The sequence below is a fragment of the Dysidea avara genome, chromosome 3 (assembly GCF_963678975.1).
Source record: "Dysidea avara chromosome 3, odDysAvar1.4, whole genome shotgun sequence".
In the NCBI taxonomy this organism is placed as follows: domain Eukaryota; kingdom Metazoa; phylum Porifera; class Demospongiae; order Dictyoceratida; family Dysideidae; genus Dysidea; species Dysidea avara.
Window position 1 is genome coordinate 6313340 of NC_089274.1, and position 20887 is coordinate 6334226.

Sequence of the window (20887 nt, forward strand, 5' to 3'; positions counted from 1 at the left end):
TGTGGAAGTTAGCTTTTTATTTGTAAATAAATTTGTGCATTCAGTGCAGATGGTCGCTTTTTACTATCTACCTGTAAACATAGTCGTATTAAGTTAAGTAATTGTGAATCTTCTGAGAATGGTTTTGTTTGCTCTAATTGATGTATCTATAATGATAACCAGAGAATACAGCTAAACATTGTTAAACACAACCATTACTATATACCTTAGTTGTTTTTTTCCCACAGTTCTTTTGAACAATGATGAGTTTGGGATAACAGCAGTGCTGCTTCCTATAAACAAGACATTGTCAACTAAACACACTTTATAGATAATACAAGACATATACCTCTCTTTGTCTCAAAGCTGCAGTCTTTCCAATACAAATATTCAAACACAGACATCCAAATGACCACATGTCAACTGCAAATGTGTACAGTGTTTCATAAGGTCCTGATAGGGTGATGTGCATGGATACCAGTAGTTAATACACATATCAACCAACTACAACACTATAAACACAACATCACCTCAGCAGCCCGATATCCTGGTGTTCCTAGTGGCAGGATGGAGGCAAACTTGATCATCTGGTCAGTAGGCACTTTTATACCAAGTCCTGGTACAGTACCAGCAGAGTCAAAGTCTCCTAGTTTGACTTGGAATTTTGAGCTACAATTACAGTAGAGTGGGTTACACTTGCATCTCATCTTGATCATTATGTTGCTGGCTGCAGAGGTTAAATAATACAGTTCCATACAATATTCTCTCTGCACGTTCATACCTAACTACAGTGAACTATACGCATTTACAGTGCATGAATTTAATACACAAATATATGTGATTGTCTCAACACCTAGTTCACACAACTTCTAAATTTCTTTTTATTTTCACACCATTAATTTACTGAGTTCAAAGAATCAATTGTTGTGAGGGAGTACATTTTAGAATTATAGCACTAGACAGCAGGAAGATCAAGGAAATCAATCTGTACAGTGACTGTACTGAAAAATATGCTACACTCACAGCCATAACTTGCGTTTGCAATAGTCTACAGCCTTGGGATTTGGAATGAAATCTTCACCAAAATCAACGACAGTATGGTTTTAGCCCTGTAATCACTTGTGCATGTATAATATATATGATGACATGTCTACTGCATCATAAACAAACACACGTGACATGCATGTCATTGGGGCTACAGAAATTAAACAAGGGATTATCAAACTCTCCATGAGCAGGCAAATAATACTGTATGGAGTATAGGTTTAATTAATGCCGGCTTCCCTGAGTAACAGCTCGATTAAAGCTTGAATTTTTTTTGTTGTTGTAGCATGCACAATTTTACCAACATTTAAACATTTTGTTTTTCTCACACTTGTGTGAACTAGGGAGGTTATCGCTGAGACGGTCACATATTTACAAATTTACACATAAAAAATATTATATATATATGAATGAATGAGCTTTGGAAACAAGCCATCACTATAGGTACATGACATTAACCTATAATAGCCAATAATTCACATACCCTTTAATGTAGAGTTGGGAAATATTTCAATAAATCACCAATATTGCCTAAGCAAGTGCTCGCAATACCATTATCGCATGTATTTTGCCTTCGCGATATTATTGTATAGGCAATATTTATTGCATTTCACAATAATTATTGCACTGATCATCTATTTAATCCCTTATATGAGCTGAGCCACACAGTACAGCTATGCAACTACCATGCAACTCAAAAGAGAAAGCACGAAGATCATGTGCATGCAGAACTAGTGTGTAGACTCCACCAAAATTAAAATGGCAAGAAGTCCCTTAGGCCAACACTTCATTATCATATAGCTCGAAAATGTTTGAGGGATGAAAGTTTCATGAATCTGTGTAAAATAAGAATTTCACGTTATTTTTTTTAATTCACGAAAGTCTAGAAAACCTTTGCACATTGTTTTGCTAAAGTACTATTAAGCTATATGCAACCTTAAAGTTTCACATTTATATCTGCTATTACTCATGAAATTTGCAAGTTTCATCCCTAAACAATTCAGGTTATACAGTACTTGTTTTGCATCACCTTAAGAGCAACTAACTAGTGAGGACAAGTGGTTATTATTACTTCAAAAGTGACAAAACACTGTGCACCAGGTAACTATAGTTTCAAATGCCTACAATATAGAGGAGTTTGAACCTATGAAAATATCTCCCAGTTAAACAATGGTTTTGATTGCAGTATTACAATAACCAAGCGACATAATGGCTAACTGCTGTATTAGATTATCATGACCTAACTCTTAATTACAATTACCCTATGTGGTAGGGCGAAGTGATATGCAGGCAGCTAACAGGAAATAAGGTTTCAATCAGCATTGGCATTAATTCCATAGTAAACTTTGATATGAAAGCCAACAGTTTGTGAAATAGATTAGATGGCACAGCATTAAAAGCAAGCTTTGAAGTACGGCGACCAATAGCTATTTGTAATAAAATTATAGATATAAATGATCACTTCATGTTATATTTCTACAATTGTGCTCCTAACGTACATTGCCACACACAACTTCATACAAACAACACAGTATTTACCTACCCTTTACATCCCTATGGACATATCCATTTGAATGTAAATATGCAAGAGCTTTGAGTACTTCTTTTAACATAAACTTGACATTATTAAAGGCTTTCTTAAACTTTCCAAGATCTTTTGAACAGTTAACATATAGATGTTTCAAGCAGCCAATTTCCTTAGCTGATAATATTTGACGTAGATCATAGTCCATTTTTGGCATGAAATGGAAGCAGTGACGAATGACGTTCATGCCTATCTCCCATCAGAACTGCCAGTAAAGGTAGAATATTCTCATGCTTTAGAGCTGCATGCACATTGACTTCATTAGGACGATAGACAGTCTGCAGACACAAAAGAAATGCTAAAACAATTAATGACATGTAGAATTTAAAAAGTACCTTTTTAACAGCATATTGTTTTCTTTCATGAAACATTATAAATACAAATCCATTTCCACCTTTTCCTATTTTATTATCAGTAGCTCGTCCACTCGGTGTGGGGTACTTTGTATTTCCATTAAACCTTATATCACACTGAAATAAAAAAGAAGGGAAACATGAAGTACATAACCCTACACAAGTATACATACAGTGAGAGATAGCGCTCTTCAAATTTTTTTGTCTACCTACTTACTGTAAAAATGATGTAGCCAGGATTTCGACAGTTTTCTCGATGATGTAATCTTTCACCAATTCCATCAGGTACCAGCCCATCAATTTCATCTTTATTCACTTGCTTATATCCATCTTTCTCCTCACTATGTGACAAAAACAAACCAGTGATATTTTACATAAATTTCTGTACACAATATACCAACTAGGTATCATAACACTTTTACAAACCTTTCATTTTCATCACTTGATTTAAGTACTAGCTTCACTTTATTTGTTCCAGGTATTCGTTCTTTGACCATGTATTTGTTACGGACAGGGAGGGATGCATATAACTTAGTATTAACTACTTTAACACTATCTCTCACTAAAACAATATAAGTTGTTTTATTATAATATTGCGGTTTGGAAGGTGCAGCAAAAGCTGCATCATGCTTTTCTCTTGTGTTGTCATGTTTATGTGGCACATCAACAACAACAGCATTGTCTCTAGTCCAATTATGGTCTTGATACTGAGGTGTTTTCATAGCAGTTGAAGTTTCAGTGACTGTACCAGCCTTGTGCTTAGATTTAAAGGCATTTGAAGAGCTGGGATGATGCTCAAAATCATCCTGATTGTTCAAAGCTACTCTTGTGGTATTTAGTTGTACACTATCTTGTCTTTGTAGTGATTTAGGAGCTTCAGTTCTAGTACATCTATCAGGCTCACTGTCATGTTTGAAGAGTTCTGAATGCAAATCATTATCAAGTGGCTTAATCAGTTTAACATCACTACATTTATCAGATTCACAGTATTCATTACGGAAGTCACATTTCTGCAATTCAGGTAATTGTTCAGGTTTGTTGTGCTCTGTTGCTTGCTCACAATCTACAATACTATCAACATGATGGGTACTATCAGATCTTCTAACATGATAGTGATTGACATCTTGTTTAACTATGGATAGTTGGAAATTGCCACTAAGATGTTGATGATACTGTTTCTTGTTTTTAAAACTTGTTTGATTGCTTTTCTGTGACACAGTCACTCTATCACTTCTTTCAGTATCTGACATAAAAACTGTTCCGACAGGTTCCTTACAGTAATTAGGCCTCTTGACTGGACATAGTGATGAATTAGATCTAGAGTGACATGTTCTAAGCACACTGTTATTGAACTGAGACATTCTTCCTTTAGTTAGATGAGCTTGGTGGCATATAACATATAATCCTTTTGTAAGTATCACTTATTAAGTGCTGGAATTGGACATGAAACACTAATTAAAATTCATTACAAAAGAAAATAATAATAATAACAACACAATGACAATAGAGCAGTTGCACAAATAATTACTTTAGATGCACTTAGAAAAACGTGTGGCAAGAATCCATTGCCACACTAGCCATTACGTACAGTATGTTACCATTTACTCTCACTCTTACTGTGTTCCTAGGATTAGTAACACCACCCCTAGGGTTAGAAAACGCCTTTAGGATTAGGAACACCGCCCTTAGGATTAGGAACACCGCGCTTGGGATTAGGAACAGCGTCATTGGGATTAGGAAAACACCCTTAGGATTAGGAAGAAGCGCTAGTAGGATTAGGACAACGTTTTAAAACATTAGGTTAGGGTTAGGTAGGGTATGGGTTAGATATACAGTGATATATATTGATTTACATTTGTGACATTTAAATATGGCAAAATAAAAAAAGCTGACAGCTAGCACCAGTGGTACAGTGGTTAGGAACGTTGCTCTTCAGGCTGGAGGTCTATGGTTCGAGTGTCCATTGTGACAAGTTGTATTTTTTTTGTTGTCTGTACCTTTTGGTGTCACATTTTTTCTAAGTTATAATGGTAACATACTGTACCTAATGGCTTTTCATTGCCACAATGCATGAAAATTGCGTATTCGATTCTACTGCCACAACACAAGTATGGATAGCTTAGATACTACAGTGTTACATTCACATATTATAAGGTATTAATATACTAGAAGGACGAGAGCGTAGCTGGTCTGGTTTCTGAAATTACGATAAAATTCCGCTTTTTATTAGCACACTCACTAAGCCAGATGCCTATTCACGTTTACCAATGTGTTAAAAGAGTTTTTCTGACACAATTATGAAGAAAGAAAGCAGTTTAGCCTCGCCATTTCAACTTACGGGTGAACCTGTTTCGAAAATGCGTGAGCGAATAAACACTATTTTTGCTATCCTAGTAGCCACAAAGCAGACCAGCTATGCTCTCACTACTCTAGTATGTTAGTACCTGATAACAGACGATTATCAACACCCACATAGTTTGGCTGTTAGTCACTCTACAATAACAGGAAAATGAAACACGCAATTTTCCCAGCATCTGGCTGTACAAATGCCACACGTTTCAGTTGAACGCCGCACCTGTGACGTCACATGCAACTGCTCTATGAGGATTACCAGCAGAGGCATCAATGGGAACTTGTGTCAGTGTGTTAGTACATAGATATTAGAGAGAAGGGATAGGCAACCGAGCGCGCGCCGTGTATATCTACCATTGATTGTGGTTGAAGCACTCCTCGGTATTGATTAAATCCATGCGGACAGGATGGCAGTTTGTGGTTTAGTCGTCTTACAGTTGATTTCAACCACCTTGTGGTATTGTAGTTGATATACAAGACTTTTAATGCTTCTGGTTTCTGCTGTTTAATCGTCTTGGGTGGTTTTCATCGCCATTTACGATTTTGATCATCAATGGGTACCTCCGTTTTTTGTCTACCTGTTACGAAGAACAGAAGTCTAGTTCCACTGGGGAAATAGTGCCGAAGTCTTCGCAATACTTTGAAGTTTTGCACAGTACCACTGAAAGATATTTCTCGTATAACAGCGCTTGTGTTGTAGTTGATAAATCATGGAGTAATATTTTATAAAGAACCGAGATGAGACTGCCAAAGGGCATTAATCAAGCGGAATAATAAAATGAAGTACACCATGCAAAACTATGTTACTTTAGGGTTACTGTGGCATTGTTTGCCAGTCGAAAGTGAACTTACCATGAACACAACAGGTACACAAAAAAATCGTGTCAACTGAGATTAAAATGATTGATGGCGGCAAAAACTCACAAGACTTACAATAGGAGTTTGCCTAGTACTTGTAAAACATAAAGAGATTGTCATGAAATACTCCACGCCCGTAGAAAGTAGTCCAGAGCAGAAGACACCATTTTGGCCTCATGCATTCACCAACGGCGGAGAGTTTCAGGGCGCGCGCTAGTTTCTAATCCCTGTACTCTAATATCAAGAGTTCATAATATATATACTAAGGAGAGTATCCTACTCTCATATACCCCTGTAGAAAGGCGTATCGTGAAGTTATGACGTAACACATCTGAGTTCGCCCGTTTTTCTTTGTATAATTAATGATGTCATTAGTTGAACACGGTATCGATTGAATGCGTGCCTACCAACGTCGCTAGCAACCAAATAAACTCCAGCTCTAAGCGTTTCTCACCCAACTACAATCGTTCCTTCATGGATTAAGACCTCTTCGTAGGCGTTTCTTACTAGGCCATTCGCAAATACGGCTATCCTGAGCGTCACAAGTGTGAAACGGCACAAACTATTCTTGCACTTTTACGGCTTCCTGTACGTCACAAACCATAACATCTTGTCGTTACGTCATAACTTCATGATACGCCTTTCTACAGGGGTATATGAGAGTAGGATACTCTCCTTAGTATATATATAATGAACTCTTGCTAATATCTATGGTTAGTATAGGGCAAACTGACATCTGCTATTCTAAGAATTCAACCTTATGATGGAATAATGGAAATGGACCACCCGCCCGCACGCAAATATGCCTATGGGAAACAGAACTTTAGGAGTGACCTAAATGCCGAATTAAAAAGCGTTGCTGCCGCAGCAAGTTTGGGTGCGCCAGGACCGAGCCCGGCCAGGACAATTTAAATGACTGGTGCAGTATCACAATAATAACACTTGCCATGCGACATCACTCACATAAAACTAGCTTCGTCTTGCTGCTGCATAAAGGGAAATACCCCCCGACTTAGGCGTTAGTTAGCCCGCCAAAAAGTTCCACTACTTCCTTCACCAGTCGCCATTTACATGATGCCATCACGTGATCTCAACTTCGCCCTGATTACAAGTTTGGGGCTCTGATCTCTCGTCCGCGCATGGATTGTCGTGGTGAGTTATTTTACCCTGCTCGATAGAGTGCATAAATACAATAATAGATCTATTTTATTGATTTGCAGCTATTAATATTCTCAAGCAGCTGTACACGTATTGTGCATCGTTAAGGGAAACAGTTAAGTCGTTATCTTCAGGATATGAACTAGTAATCAATGGAGATGATATCAACTACACTCACTTTTGTCACACAGCGGTTGTTGCAGCTCAGACGATCCCAGGTGGTCAATTTGATGTCGTCCAGACGCGAGCACAGCTAGAAATATTGCATAGCATTGTGGAGGTAGGCTATGAGTATGCATAGCTTATATTATTATAATTTATAGTAAAGCCATATAATATAATTACAATGAAGTCATGGGAATAATTTTCTATACCCATGGATTCCATTTCTGTTTTAATAAAGTGTGAACAAGAGTTAATAATAGTGGAGGGAGAGTGTCTAACACTGCATAGGCCTGTAAAAATGATCCTGAGAAATTCAAAGGGATTCCTTCAGATGTGTAAAATGTTCACACAGGCAGAACAAGGTAATGTGATGATTGCACACTGAGAGAATAAAGAAATGTGATGATTGAAACAATCTTCACCTATGGAGAATACTACAAATTACAGAGTTTTACAGAAAGAATCCCTTTGAATTTCTCAGGATCATTTTTTACAGGCCTATGCAGTGTTAGACACTCTCCCTCCACTATTATTAACTCTTGGTGTGAACTACAGTGTCTCTGTGTCGGGAGTTTGTAAAAGACGGAATAAGGAATAGCGGAATAACGGAATAACTCACATCACAACGAACGGGCATTTAAATGGCTTATGCAATGTTAGGGTGATTGTACTGTTACAGCTGTGAACTACACTGCTTCGTCACTCATAGATGTCCTAGCGAAATGATTACTATACGCTCTTACTACTACTGTATGTAACTAAGCTAGAATATACAATAGTTACTACCAATGTCGCAAGCAAAAGGGGGTGTGACAGCCGTTTCGTTTCATCCCTCCACTGGAAGGATGAAGACTTAAAACGAAACTAATAGCTAACTACTGTATATTCTAGCTGTGCTAGCGCGATGATACTTAGCTACATACAGTAGTATATAGTAAGAGCATATAGTAATCACTTCGCTAGGACGGCTATGAGTCACTCTGTGATGAAGCAGTGTAGTTCACAACTGTAATAGTACACGCAATCGCCCTAACATTGCAAGGATATCTACGAGGGATGAGTTCACAGCTGTAACAGTACAATCACCCTAACATTGCATAAGAAGCCATATTGATATAAAACACCCATTCGTTGTGACTCGAGTTATCTGCTATTCCATTATTCCTTAGTTCCGCCTTTTACAAACTCCCCTCTGTGTCCTATTTTGCTGAGTCAAGTTACCTTGATCAAAGTAATACTTCAACCAGTGACAGAGAAGTGTTGATTGGTGTTTATTTGTGTTGATAAGGTCAAGGCTTTATTTGACTTAGCTGGTGATTTTCCTGGATGTGTTTCCAGTTAGACAATTCTCTCCAATTTCATTATGAATTCTTGCTATGACTGTTGTAAAGATCGTCAGCTGAAACTTTTTATCCATCATGTAGTTTACACTTGTACTGCTGTGCTGACATGGTGTAATTGCTCACTGACTTTTCACCCATCAATGGCTGGACTACTGCCTGAATAACGTCTTCCTCGTTTGTGGAATGCTCTTCCTGTAATCAATACCAATTTATCAATTGCAACCATCAAGGCTAAACTAAAGAAATTTATGTGGAATCATTTTCTAACTCATTTTGACGATGACAATCACTGTACCTACCATTATCTATGTCCGTGCAGCAAATGTCACAATCTCTCGCCACCATCAAACTTTCAAACACTATAGCTAAGTTATAATTAGTTAAAATAATTATAATGTATGTATAACTTGTGTTTTTAGGCTGCAAGCATCAGTTGCTTGCAGACCCTTGGCATACTTGCCATAAAGTAATAATAAATAAATAAATAATAAATAATATCACACTGTTGTAAAATAAGAACTCACCCATATACACGTTGTTTTAGTTTACATAATACTAACCTCAACGAAGTTATTGCACGGTAGCATGTAAACTTTGGTAAAAGCCAGCCCAAACAAATAACGGGATGTTTACAAAGACGTCTTATACTCCATAGAAAGTTTATAGATATTGCAATCCATTTCACAGCTGGTTTCTTCATGATTTATTCCATTTTGGTGTTGTGCACGTGTATATTATGGCTACAGTCCTTAGTTAAATTTTAATTAATCCCAATTTCATGACAGTAGCTAGCTGTAGGTGTACACTATTTCCCTTACTTCAGCACTACGATCCCTGCTCAAACCTGGAATTCTCTTTACACTTTTTGTTTAAGGTAATACAAGTACAAGGAATTTTAAGACTTCAGAGTAGGAGTTGTAGCCATGAGATTAAATAGTATAGCTGCAGGTGTAGGCAACCTTCCTTGCTTCATTTTTTTCTATGGCCTCCTTAAAATAACCTTTGTTTACTCTTTTTATCATTGTGATTGCATGGTTATGCATCAAAGGATAAAATGGCACCTGAATTCTGCTTCATTTGCTGCTGATTATGCAATACTAAAAATGAAGGAAGCACCTCTGCTATCACTACGGCAATCGCAGACGGTTTCCCTGAAAAAAATAGCAACCATTACATGCAGCCTGAGAATCAGCACCTATGCAGTAGTAGAGAAAGAAATGGAAGACAAATGTAAGTTTATAATGCATCCATTATAGCTGCTGCTATAAGCAAAAGGCATGTCTTGGGCCTAAGCAACAGCAAGCAGTGAAAAACTCAAGCCCATAGCATTGTATTATCTGTAGTCAAGTTATGCTTGAATAGAGGCATCGGTCAGTTAGTACAATTTTATAGTTCCATAGTGAAGTATTTGGGGTTGCTCTGAAGACACATTTGGGTTTGATTATGCCTAACCAATGCTGTCAAGCAGTCATGAAGGAAAAACAAAGCTGGTTTTTGAGTGATGTTTTTAGACAAATCCCTACTAATACTACTGTACTGTATAATGAGGTATGCTGTCAAGAAATATTATTTCAGGTTGACATGTGCTCTCCTTGCAGAACATGTGTAGGACCTCAACAGCAAATGTTCTATCTCTTGGTTATCAACAGGTAAATGCATGATTTAGCCATGTTCCTGGTAGTCATGCTGTTCTATTTATGTAGTTACGACACAACAAGGGGTTATTGGTGGCTGGTACTAAGAATATAGAAAGTTATTATCCTAATACTATTTCTACATATGTAAATGGACAACTATGGCAGAAACTTCTCACCAGGTTTGTTAATCAGAAGTTGTATGATTGTAAGTGCTCAACCAAAGCACGCAATGTATATAATGAATATTAAATCAAAGAGTTAATGATTCTTGGTACATTGCTCTGTGTATTTTATGTGCAGCATCTAACTTATGAAAACATCTTGTGACTTCACTATGTATTATTGTTCTCCTTTCTGTCATATGCATATGATACGTCCAAATTTTGCATTTTAGGATTGGATAAGTCACCGTTGACACTAGGGATTTGTTATTACATGTATGAACTTTTGGCTTAAAAGTTTTTCTTTCATATGTACGGAACTGCAAAACATGTCAAGCTATCATATATACAATAGCAGTGCTAGTATTTGGAAACTTGACCTGCGTGTATAGGTACAAGTAAAGGTTTAAGTTCGATTAGGGATTAAAGAAATTCGCCTACAGTTGAAGATGTACCTAGTGGACATTTAATCCCTAAATCTTATCTTGTTTGTTTAACATTATTATGACTGGTGAACCTGTGCGTACCGCATTAGAAGAAAGGCTTATTGTTTTCATGCCCCAGCAAAATGGCCATCATGCTTCGTTTTCAGTACCAAGCCCAAAAGTGCCTTTAGTACAATCTGAAATGTTTCCAGCAGGTTGCTTAAATTCATTCAGTGGATGACTGACTGACTGATGCCTTCAGACAAGCGTAACTCAATAACTGCTAAGGCCACACGCTTGATGTTTTCACTGTTTGACGTCACTTTAGCCCGACAAGTGCTTTTTGACATACTGCAGTATGTACAATGCATGCTTTATGGACTTAACTGTGTCCTCCTTTGTGTCCCATTTATCTTTGCTGATAGCACAAGGTGTTTGCAGTGACGGCTTCCCTATACTGTACACTTGTGACAGGAATCATCTTAGTTTTCCGTTGTGACTGGATGTCCTTTTCATAGTGTTCTTCATTCGTAATGCTGTGTAATGGGCTGGAACATATATACCTATCCAATAATGCCAAGATGCCATGAAGGTATTGTGAGGCTGTTTTAGGGTTTTGTCCAGAAAACCCAAGCCTTCATGATCCTTATATACAGTACTATTGTACTGTATGATATGCATATATATATATAGTCTTCATATACTTTTGGTTCTACATACATGTAGCACCTTACTATAATATAGCTAGTTTGTTTTCTCAGTCTGTTTGGGTATGCAGGAATGTTGTCTAGTTATGCTACTGAACTTTTAGTGACATGTGGGAAAATTTGCCATATGAAATGGCTTCTTTGACATCATTTTAGTTCCTCAAAGTTAATCAATGGTGAATCTCACAGGTTTTTTTTTCTATGAATGTAGTTAGTGATAATGATATTTATTACAAAAATAAGTACCATGGTATGTTATCCTATGCAACCCTAAAATATATGCATTGCTGTGTGGAAGTGTATGATCTATGATGCAATCTTTTTCATAGGATTATGCATATCAAGCTAGGAGTTGATGTAGCATCTTTTGTCACAAAGCATTTGTTTTTTTCTACATAGTTGTCAGGATTTTCTACTCTGTAACCATATGAATTTCACACTCACTCAATGTTTACAACATTGCCTAATTAATGTAGTTCACCACCTGATATTCACCAAATTTGGGTATTCACCAAATTTGAGTCCCTTGTAGATAGGTACTTCCCTCACTTCATTGTTGTAGCTACAATGTACATGCTGATTTTTTTTCAAAATCAGTTTCTTAGTAATGCAACAGATGGGACTAACTTTTCGGTAAATTATTTTAAATATTAACCCAGTGAGGTCATATGTGTATGTGTGACCATCTCAGCAAAAACCTGCGTAGTTTGCACGAACTTTTCTAATAAAACATATTGAAAAATAAATAGTGAAATAACACATACTATAAAGAAAAAAAAAGTTATGAATTTGAAATCTTGTAGTTACTTTGTGAAGCAGGTCTAAACGTTTATACTGTCTTGTTTGGAGAGTTTGTTTTGTTGTTCCTGCAGCCTATAAAAGCCATAAGTGTTACATGTGTGTGTTTATGATGTGATAGACGTGAGTACAATGTTGGTTGTCATTTATTCATCTGAAATGCTTAATGTACTTGTATGTTCCAAGTGAATTTAGGACTGAACTATACCTTGGCAGATTTGCCAATTCATGGCAAACACTTGAGACCAAGTCCCAATTCTGTAGACCAATGTGCACATCAGTTGTGGATGTGAGTTTAAATGCCTGTAGGTTATTTTCAGTTGTGTAAATTGAGTTCATTGCTCCTTCTACTATCTAACAGTATAATTCTCTAAAACTAATAACCACAATGGGCTGAATATTTATTAACCTATTCCATTTATGCTGTAGATATTACCGAGGCAATAAAAGAAATTTGGAAATATTGTTAACTGTATGGGATTTTACTGGGAGGTCACACATGTGTTGTGTACTAGTGGCTTTGCAAAACTGATGTATTTAAAACGCCTTAAACAGTCCCTGGGTTATTTTGCAAGCATTCAAGATGCTATAACTTGTTTGCATCATTGACTGACCTATAAGTCTTATTAGGCTTATAGGTTTGGTTATAGGTTTTTATGTATTCAAGTCCATGTTTGAGGCTGACATATGGATAGTAATTATTCCAGCTGTACTATATGTGGGAACACTGCCATGCTACAGAAAGGGGAAAGTTTTGTGGTAAGATGAATTGTTTTGATATACAGACCACTGCAGATGCTGCAATTGTTGTTTCCTGAGCTGTCTAAGCTTTTCCATTGGTTCTTTTTGTAGGATATCATATGTAGTAGGCATGTGCACACACCCACACACAGTACATAGTACATACACATATGCACATGCACAAACACACATGCAACACAAAGATCTTGTGCAGCATTGCATTTTTCTACAGGATTGGTGATGATATGATGATTTACTTGTTGCAAAACTGTTCACTCTTTGTCAAACTTGATCATGGCTGTTTTCTGCAAGTTACAGGTAAACATTAATACATATTTCAGATGTCAACTAGCTGTATATCTTACAGGACCACCTATTGGAAATCTGTTTCCAACTGCCAGCGTGCTTTTTCAACGTGTAAAGTCTAGACAATCCCAATCTAAACAAAAAAAGCGAACTATTGATGATAAAGCTTTCAATTCAGTTCCCAGTGCTAAAAGACACAAACATCAACTGGAACATATTGAACCAACCAGTTGTCATATTGACAGAGTTACTACATCACATGCTATCCAACCCAATCCACTGGAGATGTCAGAGCTGTATCTTACTGCTTGTGAGTCACCTGATGAGATTGTGGGACATCCCACAACCAGTCAGTCCCATGGCAAATCACCTCAGAGAGGGAAAAAAAGAAAACATCAGGATGCCATGCAACTGATGTCTAAAAAAAGACTAAGATTAAGCTATAATGAAGTCATTGAAGTACCTAGGACAAGGAAAAAGACCATAAGGAGAAATGGTTATTTTATATTATTATCATATCATTACTATTTAATGGCATTTATAGGATACAAAAGTGATAGGAGGATGCCAAAGAAGTAAGGGTTATCCCTGTTGACTTTTATACACATGACTTCTGTTTAGGGATGTTTTTATTCGTAGAAGTCAACTGTTCTATACCCAACAATTAAGAGACTGTTTTCCTAGCCCAGGTAAGGAATTAATTGGCATTCCATCACTGCATCATTGTGTTTGATTTGGAATGGATCAATCTAGTGGGACTAAAGTATATGGTGTCATATAGTTTACCGATATAGGGGACCCCAGAAAAGGTAGAATACTGAATACCTGTGATCAGTATGCCAAACTTGCTCCTTGGAGTGGTACAAATTTCTTTTAATATTATATGCATGTAATACATGTAGTATTAATTTTCAAAAGTCAATGATCTGTGCTCATCATTTGTAATGCCACACGAAGTTTTAGTGGTGTGTGACTGAGGCAATCGTGTATTTTATATTTGACTTGATGTTCCTTGATGTGTCTGTGTTGCACGTTACTTTTGTATGGTGGTCTATTAACAATGTAGGCATTTTTTTGTGATGGCCCATTAAACTATATTAGGTAGACAATTTTCCCCAACAGAATGTTTATATTGATAAGTTTGGGTGCAACTGTACTGTCCCTAATTGCAAGATAACCCTGTAAGTAGCCATCCACTCTAGAAGCCTGTTCATATGTTACATGCTGTAATCATACAGGACATTGTCTCCTAGATCACATCCTTAGCAATATCAGTTCTAGTAGGAGAGGTGCCAAGAAGTTGATTATTGATGTGTTCACAGTTAGTAGACTAAATGGTGACTGGAATAACTACCAGCAACAACAGCAAAACAAGGTGTCTACAGGTGTGAACAAGGTTAGTAACATAAACCTTGTGGTTTATGATGTGATATAGGGTATTTCTAAGGGTATTACCCTTGGAAATACCCTATGATGTAACTTGTATGTCATCATCATCATCTTGTATAAATAGGACTGTATTGTGAGGATTGCTCACAGACTGATACAACTCATTCCCACATTTCAGTCACTGATAGCCAGTCATGAGTGAGTGATGTCTTATTCCACAATGATGTGTCTGCAGTACAAGTTTCAGTCTGTACAAATCACTTCTGTAGTCTGTAGTTATGCCAATAGCTCCTATACTCTCTTAGTTTTATGTGTTTAAAAGGCTTTACTTGTTGTAGTAACTTCTGTTAAAAATTTTTCATTTTAGTATTTCTATTTCCAAGCAAAACTAAGAAAATGTTTAGCTTAACCATGTACATTAAGGGAACATTTTTGTTGTTATGGAATAAATGTCAAGGTCACACTGTGCATAAACTTGTGTATGAATGTGTTTCACTGTTTAGTTGAGTTTCAATATGACATCAAGTTAGCAAGCCATATGCCTATAGTGATCAGACTAAATTTCAGTCTATTTTTTTTTTCATTTTACAGTGGCCACACATCTGACAACTTCCCTGACATGTGTACATAATATTGTGCTAACTGATACATCTACAAATCCTGGTGTAGCAGCTCATGAAATTACAGACCAACTTGATACTACATGTATTAGACCTTCTATGTTTATTTTCTGGCATTGCCTACGTACAGCCTGTGACATGTTTACATGGGTTTGGTGGTCTAGGGTCTTCAGGATGGCTCTGAAATTCGTACAAAAGTCTTTGTAATGTCGAGCAATATCTTTTACCTATGAGCAGCTTCAGAGGAACTGGTTTTGCTTTCATGCCCTTCCAATGTGGCTATACTGACTATCCTATCTTCATCCTCTATGTATTCCTACAATAATGCTCATTGTATAGCAACACCATTCTATGAAAGTACAAAATGACTGGAAAATTTACAAGGAGTGTCAGTTTTGTACATTGTATTCTTTATTGTACAGAATTTACGTAAAATACTGCATCATTGTAACTTTCCTTGTATAGATAGACCAGATGGGTGTAGCTCTAAACTACAATGACTGTTGTTATGGTATCATTATACAGGACTACCAACTACAAAGTAAAACTGAAGAAGCATTGTCCTTTGCCTCGAGTAAGTCTGTCTTCATCTCTCATTGTCGTGATAATTACACATATCATTGTCTTGATATACAAAATTACCAGCTACACTGTACAACTTATTAATGTTATGTCATACAACTAAACTACTCCATGTTGACTGTTGCCTTTTTATAAGCCACATCTGTACACTGACCACAAAGTATACTGTCATCTACATGGCTTGTGGTCAGGTTAACATTTGTTGTATCATTCTAATGTTTTGATAGCATGACTGAGTTGTGTGGCAGAGTTGTGTGGCAGACAGGAAGTTTTTACTATATATGTGTATTGTGTGTGGGTGATTTATGTGTGATGAACAATCACCATTAGCTACATGCATAGTACACATTTTTGAAAATATTATGGATGGAAGACTTGCATGGCTTGTGTTTATCTCATGCCATTCTAATGTAATTCCTTAGCTATACTATAATACCTTATATGGTTACTCACTATACAGGGCTTCTATGAGAAATCCCCTAGTGGAGAACTGACTGGTTACATCACATTTGACACACTAGTAGGATGTTATACCAGTCACAGTCAGGTAAGTTACTAGACTAGTTACTGTAGTTACCACATGTGCTACTGTTAGGTTGGTGACTTTGTAATATCAGTAGTTGATCAGGTGATACCTGATGTGTTGTGGGGTAGCAAGTCAAACAGGAACACCTTCTATCATCGTATCTTTAACATGATCACTTGTTAGTCATAATATTATGATTTCTTAATGTGATAAGACATCAGAAGATTTATTAAGTTAGGAAGATATGAACGATTTTCCTTGAAGCAGATTTTACATAAGATGAAGGTAAGTCAAGAGAAGAGATTAATGATTTGTGATTTGTACACTGTAGATGCACAATTTAATCTTGCATTGTAGCAAACTTCACTTGTGACTGAGGTTAATATTTGAAACTTAGTCATCTTGAGACTGTATAAACATTACATGACAGTGATGGCACACAATTTCAAACTAATGTTGGTTAACCAAAGTCAGGATTTGGGAAGGTTATTTTAAGACTAAATTTTTAAGTAGCAAAATGATGATGTGTATGCATGTCAATTTAATATTTAACATTGTGAGCTGATTACAGAACTGATCTATGACTTGAAATATACTGTTACTATGTCAAACAATAAATAGAGCATTTTGCAAAATATCCCCTCCTCTGTGTTTATTATAACATGATTTTGTGTTTGTGTCAACTGTACAGCCTTCTCAGTGTGGCTGGTTGAAGGTCAAGACTAGTGGATGGAGACAAGTTACTGATAGTAATAAACAAAAACAACTCTTCAGTGAATGGTTGTTATGGCTGATGGATGAGTTAGTGGTGAAGCTGCTAAAGGTAACAATATAGCGTTCTAATTATTGTATTATTGAAAAGTTGATTATGGGATTCTTGGACCACAAGGATACCATAATACAGTTTCCCTAATACCCAGAGTTGGGGTTGCTACTCTGCAATTCGTTACATATTACTAGTTACTTCTATGCAATGTAACGTGTATTACTCTAAAAAAAAAACAAGTAAAGAGTTACATATTTACTCTAAGGGCAGTAACTAATAATATTATTACATATTGCATTTGTTCGTTACAAGCTTTAAACTAAGCCCAACCTTCTAAATACATGCTCCCAGCCTACAACTACAAGTGAGACAAGTGTTTCTCTGGTGTAGTTCAGCCTCAAAAACATATTTTGTTGTAATATCTTGGTCTCAAGGGGGTCTTCAGTGCTGTCAGGGCCCAAAATGCAGCCAATCACGTATTGAATACAATGCATATTAAAAAGAAGTACCGCCTTACGATTTCCAGATGTAATATTTGTTATATTACTCTTTACTTTGTCGTGTAATGCGTTCGTTACAACATCAGTAATATGATTATGTAACGCATTACAAATGTAACTCATTACCCCCCAACTCTGCTAATCCCATTTAGAAGTTCACACATGTCTTAAATATTACACAATATACAACTTGCAGTGTATTAAGTAGTGCACAATAGTGCTTTACCTACTGGACACTTGCTAGTTTTGGTGTACACAATATCTTGGCAGAGTATTATGTTGTGTTGGTCTCTTTATATGACTTAATCTATAGTACATAGTGTCTTACTCTACAGTACAACAATAGCCTGGTGCATATTATATGTATGCATAGACTTCACACATACTTGTAATGTTATTTCATTGTAGGGAGGTATACTAATAACCATTTCAGTGGTTGGCTTCCTTTTTGGAATTGTATAGTTAAGATTTTGCCTAATCAAGGTTGATAAAATTATTTCTCATCCTTCTTGTGTGTGTTCTATTAGAGTATTTTCACTGGATTGACAGGTCTTTGTTTTTGTAGGGATATTTCTATATTACTGAGAGCTCCAATCATCGCAACAAAGTGTTTTATTACAGAAAGCCAGTTTGGAAGAGGATACAACAACTTGCTCTAAAAGGTTGATAACTCTGTTATCTTCAATTATTCACTAACTTGGTATTTCTCTCAGATGTTACAAAAACTATGTTAACAAGGATTAGTCAGGTAAGATCTTGTACTGCAGTAAAGACTGTTAACCTGAAAAAGAGGACATCTTTTTGAGTCAAACGTTTAGTTTAAGGTCTCCAAGTTGCTATAGGCCTATCAAGCACCTTAATATCATGATAACTAACGTACAGCCTCATTACTAGTGAAATACGTTTAGGACTTATTTGACTTGTCCTGATGGTCCTGGCTGCTAAGGGAAATCCTGTTGAACAATCCCAACTACAATGTAGTTTTTTGAGACAAACGCATTGGAATACATTGGTCATAACAAAATGCATAGTGTGAAAATATTTTTACGCACACCTAATTGCTTCGGTAAATGACCCCATTATCTGCCTGTTCATGGAAAGTACAAAAAGCTTTGTTTTACTTCACTGTCATATTGAGGTGTGTGTTTGTTCATGTTGTGGTAAAATGTAACTTTATCTATAAACTTGAATAGCCTTGTAGCCCTTGTTGCTGAGCTTGCTCTCAAGCATGGGTGAAATGTACGTATACCAAAACAATACCTTGATTAATTCCCCAGTTCACAGCAAGCACAATGAGACAAGTTGTGCTTGTGAGATAATGTACAAAATCAATTGTTTCGTATTTCCTGCTTTTGTTGCTGTTACTCAAGTACTCAACAGAAAATTAAAGGCTATGATTTTATTTTAACAGGCCTTTCCTCTAGACAACTAAGAAAGAAAAATGCAAAGTAGTTAGGTTTTGGTGACTAAGGATCACATTTGGTCTGTTTACTAGGATGAAGTGAAGGAGTTGGTTGAGCTGAAGCAAACAGTGGGTGTAGCTAAACTACGATTACTACCTAGAGTGGGTGGAGTTAGGCTTATTGCAAACATGGGGTCACGTTTGAACTTGCCATTTGTACAGGTAAACATCAAGTATAGCTGACTGTGTTACTATTACTTGTGATGTGATAGATGACTACAACTGGTAAACAGGAACACTCCATCAACTCTAAACTACAAAATGTGTTCCATGTACTCAACTATGAAAAGGTAACATATAGTGTCACTGGTCAAAAGTGTTTAGGCCTAGATCAAAACACCTTCTTCTCTAATAGTAGTCCTTTTAAAGATGCTCACCCCAGATGTGTTTTGAAGCAACTCTACTATTGTTTGAAATTGCAAATAGTGGTCTTTCATGTATGCAGCAACGTGTTGAATACTATAAATTCTATAGTTTAATTCACCCAGTTATATTTGAATGAGGACACCTTGGCACCAACAAAAAGTATCCTGGTTTACAAGGTGTCCTGATTTTACAAGTCAGGTTATATGCTAAGAGATTCTTTGGGACCAATATCAAATGTCCAGATTATACAGGTGTTCTTATTGTCAAGTGCCCTGATTAACAAGCCCCACCACAACCCCCCCATGCACACACATAGCCTATAAATTGTAAAACACTCTAATAGAACAGTCATTTTTTGGCAAGTAGTTAAACAATCAAGCATATTATCTAATACAAACATTAATTTGTTGTTTTCTTTCATTACATCAGATGAACCACCCAGAGGAACTAGGTCATTCAGCATTTAGTCCTAATGATATTTATAACACTTTGCTACCGTTTGCTCAAAGACTTCAAGAGGAAAACAGAACAGGGTGAGTTGTGATGTTGTATTGTATTTATTTTGCTTGACCTGAAAACCGGATTAATAGATACCAGACCTTCAGTGATATTAAGAGTAAATTACTATTAAATAATACACCCCCTTAAATTAATTGTATGTTCAGCCCTTGCTTAAATTTGTCTCAGACAGTTATGCAGTAATACAGGTTTAGTGTATGCTTTATTAGGGAGTTTATTGTACTATTAAAGAAAGTCTTATTGTTGATTTTACTTTGCTGATTGTGATTTAGTTACATGCATGTATCTAAAACAGTTTGTAAAATGTTCTAATACTTTCACCCTTTACAGACCACTGTTCTTCATCAGTGTGGACATCTCATGTTGTTATGACTCCATCATCCAGTCTAAGATCTGTGACATCATAAAGAAGATCATTAAAGAGGTGTGTAGTTTTGTAATAGTAAGGGGATTCTTTTTAGAAAAAAAGTAGACCTTTTGTAGCATGGCATGGATTTGTGAAACATACATATTAATACTGGGGAGGCCTGAGGGTATACCCCCTA

General features: G+C 36.5%; 2 protein-coding genes across 10 annotated transcripts in view; one reads left to right on the forward strand and one right to left on the reverse strand.

The window, feature by feature from the left end:
* LOC136249082 (uncharacterized) lies at window positions 1-7637 on the reverse strand. 4 transcript variants are annotated; one of them, XM_066040999.1, is made up of 9 exons: window positions 7135-7289; window positions 3388-4392; window positions 3179-3302; window positions 2944-3078; window positions 2567-2886; window positions 510-706; window positions 329-432; window positions 206-272; window positions 1-146 (listed from the first exon to the last, which is right to left on the reverse strand). In XM_066040999.1, exons 2-5 carry the CDS (start codon window positions 4320-4322, stop codon window positions 2746-2748), a joined length of 1335 nt encoding a protein of 444 aa, XP_065897071.1. In that variant the 5' UTR covers window positions 4323-4392; window positions 7135-7289; the 3' UTR covers window positions 1-146; window positions 206-272; window positions 329-432; window positions 510-706; window positions 2567-2745. The 4 variants fall into 4 exon arrangements, with proteins under 4 accessions (XP_065897071.1, XP_065897069.1, XP_065897068.1 ...); XM_066040997.1 differs by lacking the exon at window positions 7135-7289 and adding an exon at window positions 7508-7637 and having other exon boundaries at window positions 329-706; XM_066040996.1 differs by having other exon boundaries at window positions 329-706.
* The window catches only part of LOC136249074 (telomerase reverse transcriptase-like), a 21346-nt gene continuing 7322 nt past the window's right edge, over window positions 6864-20887 (forward strand). Inside the window, exons 1-21 of one of the 6 annotated variants that reach the window (XM_066040980.1) lie at window positions 6874-7323; window positions 7392-7609; window positions 10436-10486; window positions 10541-10653; window positions 13539-13624; window positions 13674-14108; window positions 14157-14187; window positions 14234-14301; window positions 14866-15008; window positions 15126-15199; window positions 16147-16195; window positions 16664-16750; window positions 16799-16886; window positions 16944-17014; window positions 17421-17552; window positions 18561-18657; window positions 18709-18743; window positions 19491-19619; window positions 19670-19747; window positions 20253-20356; window positions 20673-20766. In XM_066040980.1, the coding sequence (XP_065897052.1) occupies window positions 7311-7323; window positions 7392-7609; window positions 10436-10486; window positions 10541-10653; window positions 13539-13624; window positions 13674-14108; window positions 14157-14187; window positions 14234-14301; window positions 14866-15008; window positions 15126-15199; window positions 16147-16195; window positions 16664-16750; window positions 16799-16886; window positions 16944-17014; window positions 17421-17552; window positions 18561-18657; window positions 18709-18743; window positions 19491-19619; window positions 19670-19747; window positions 20253-20356; window positions 20673-20766 (2196 nt within the window). In that variant the 5' untranslated portion in view covers window positions 6874-7310. Of the gene's footprint in view, window positions 7324-7391; window positions 7610-10412; window positions 10487-10540; window positions 10654-13219; window positions 13325-13538; window positions 13625-13673; window positions 14188-14233; window positions 14302-14865; window positions 15009-15125; window positions 15200-16146; window positions 16196-16663; window positions 16751-16798; window positions 16887-16943; window positions 17015-17420; window positions 17553-18560; window positions 18658-18708; window positions 18744-19490; window positions 19620-19669; window positions 19748-20252; window positions 20357-20672; window positions 20767-20887 lie in introns of those variants that run through there. The other 5 variants (XR_010698030.1, XM_066040978.1, XM_066040979.1 and 2 more) reach the window with 5 other exon arrangements.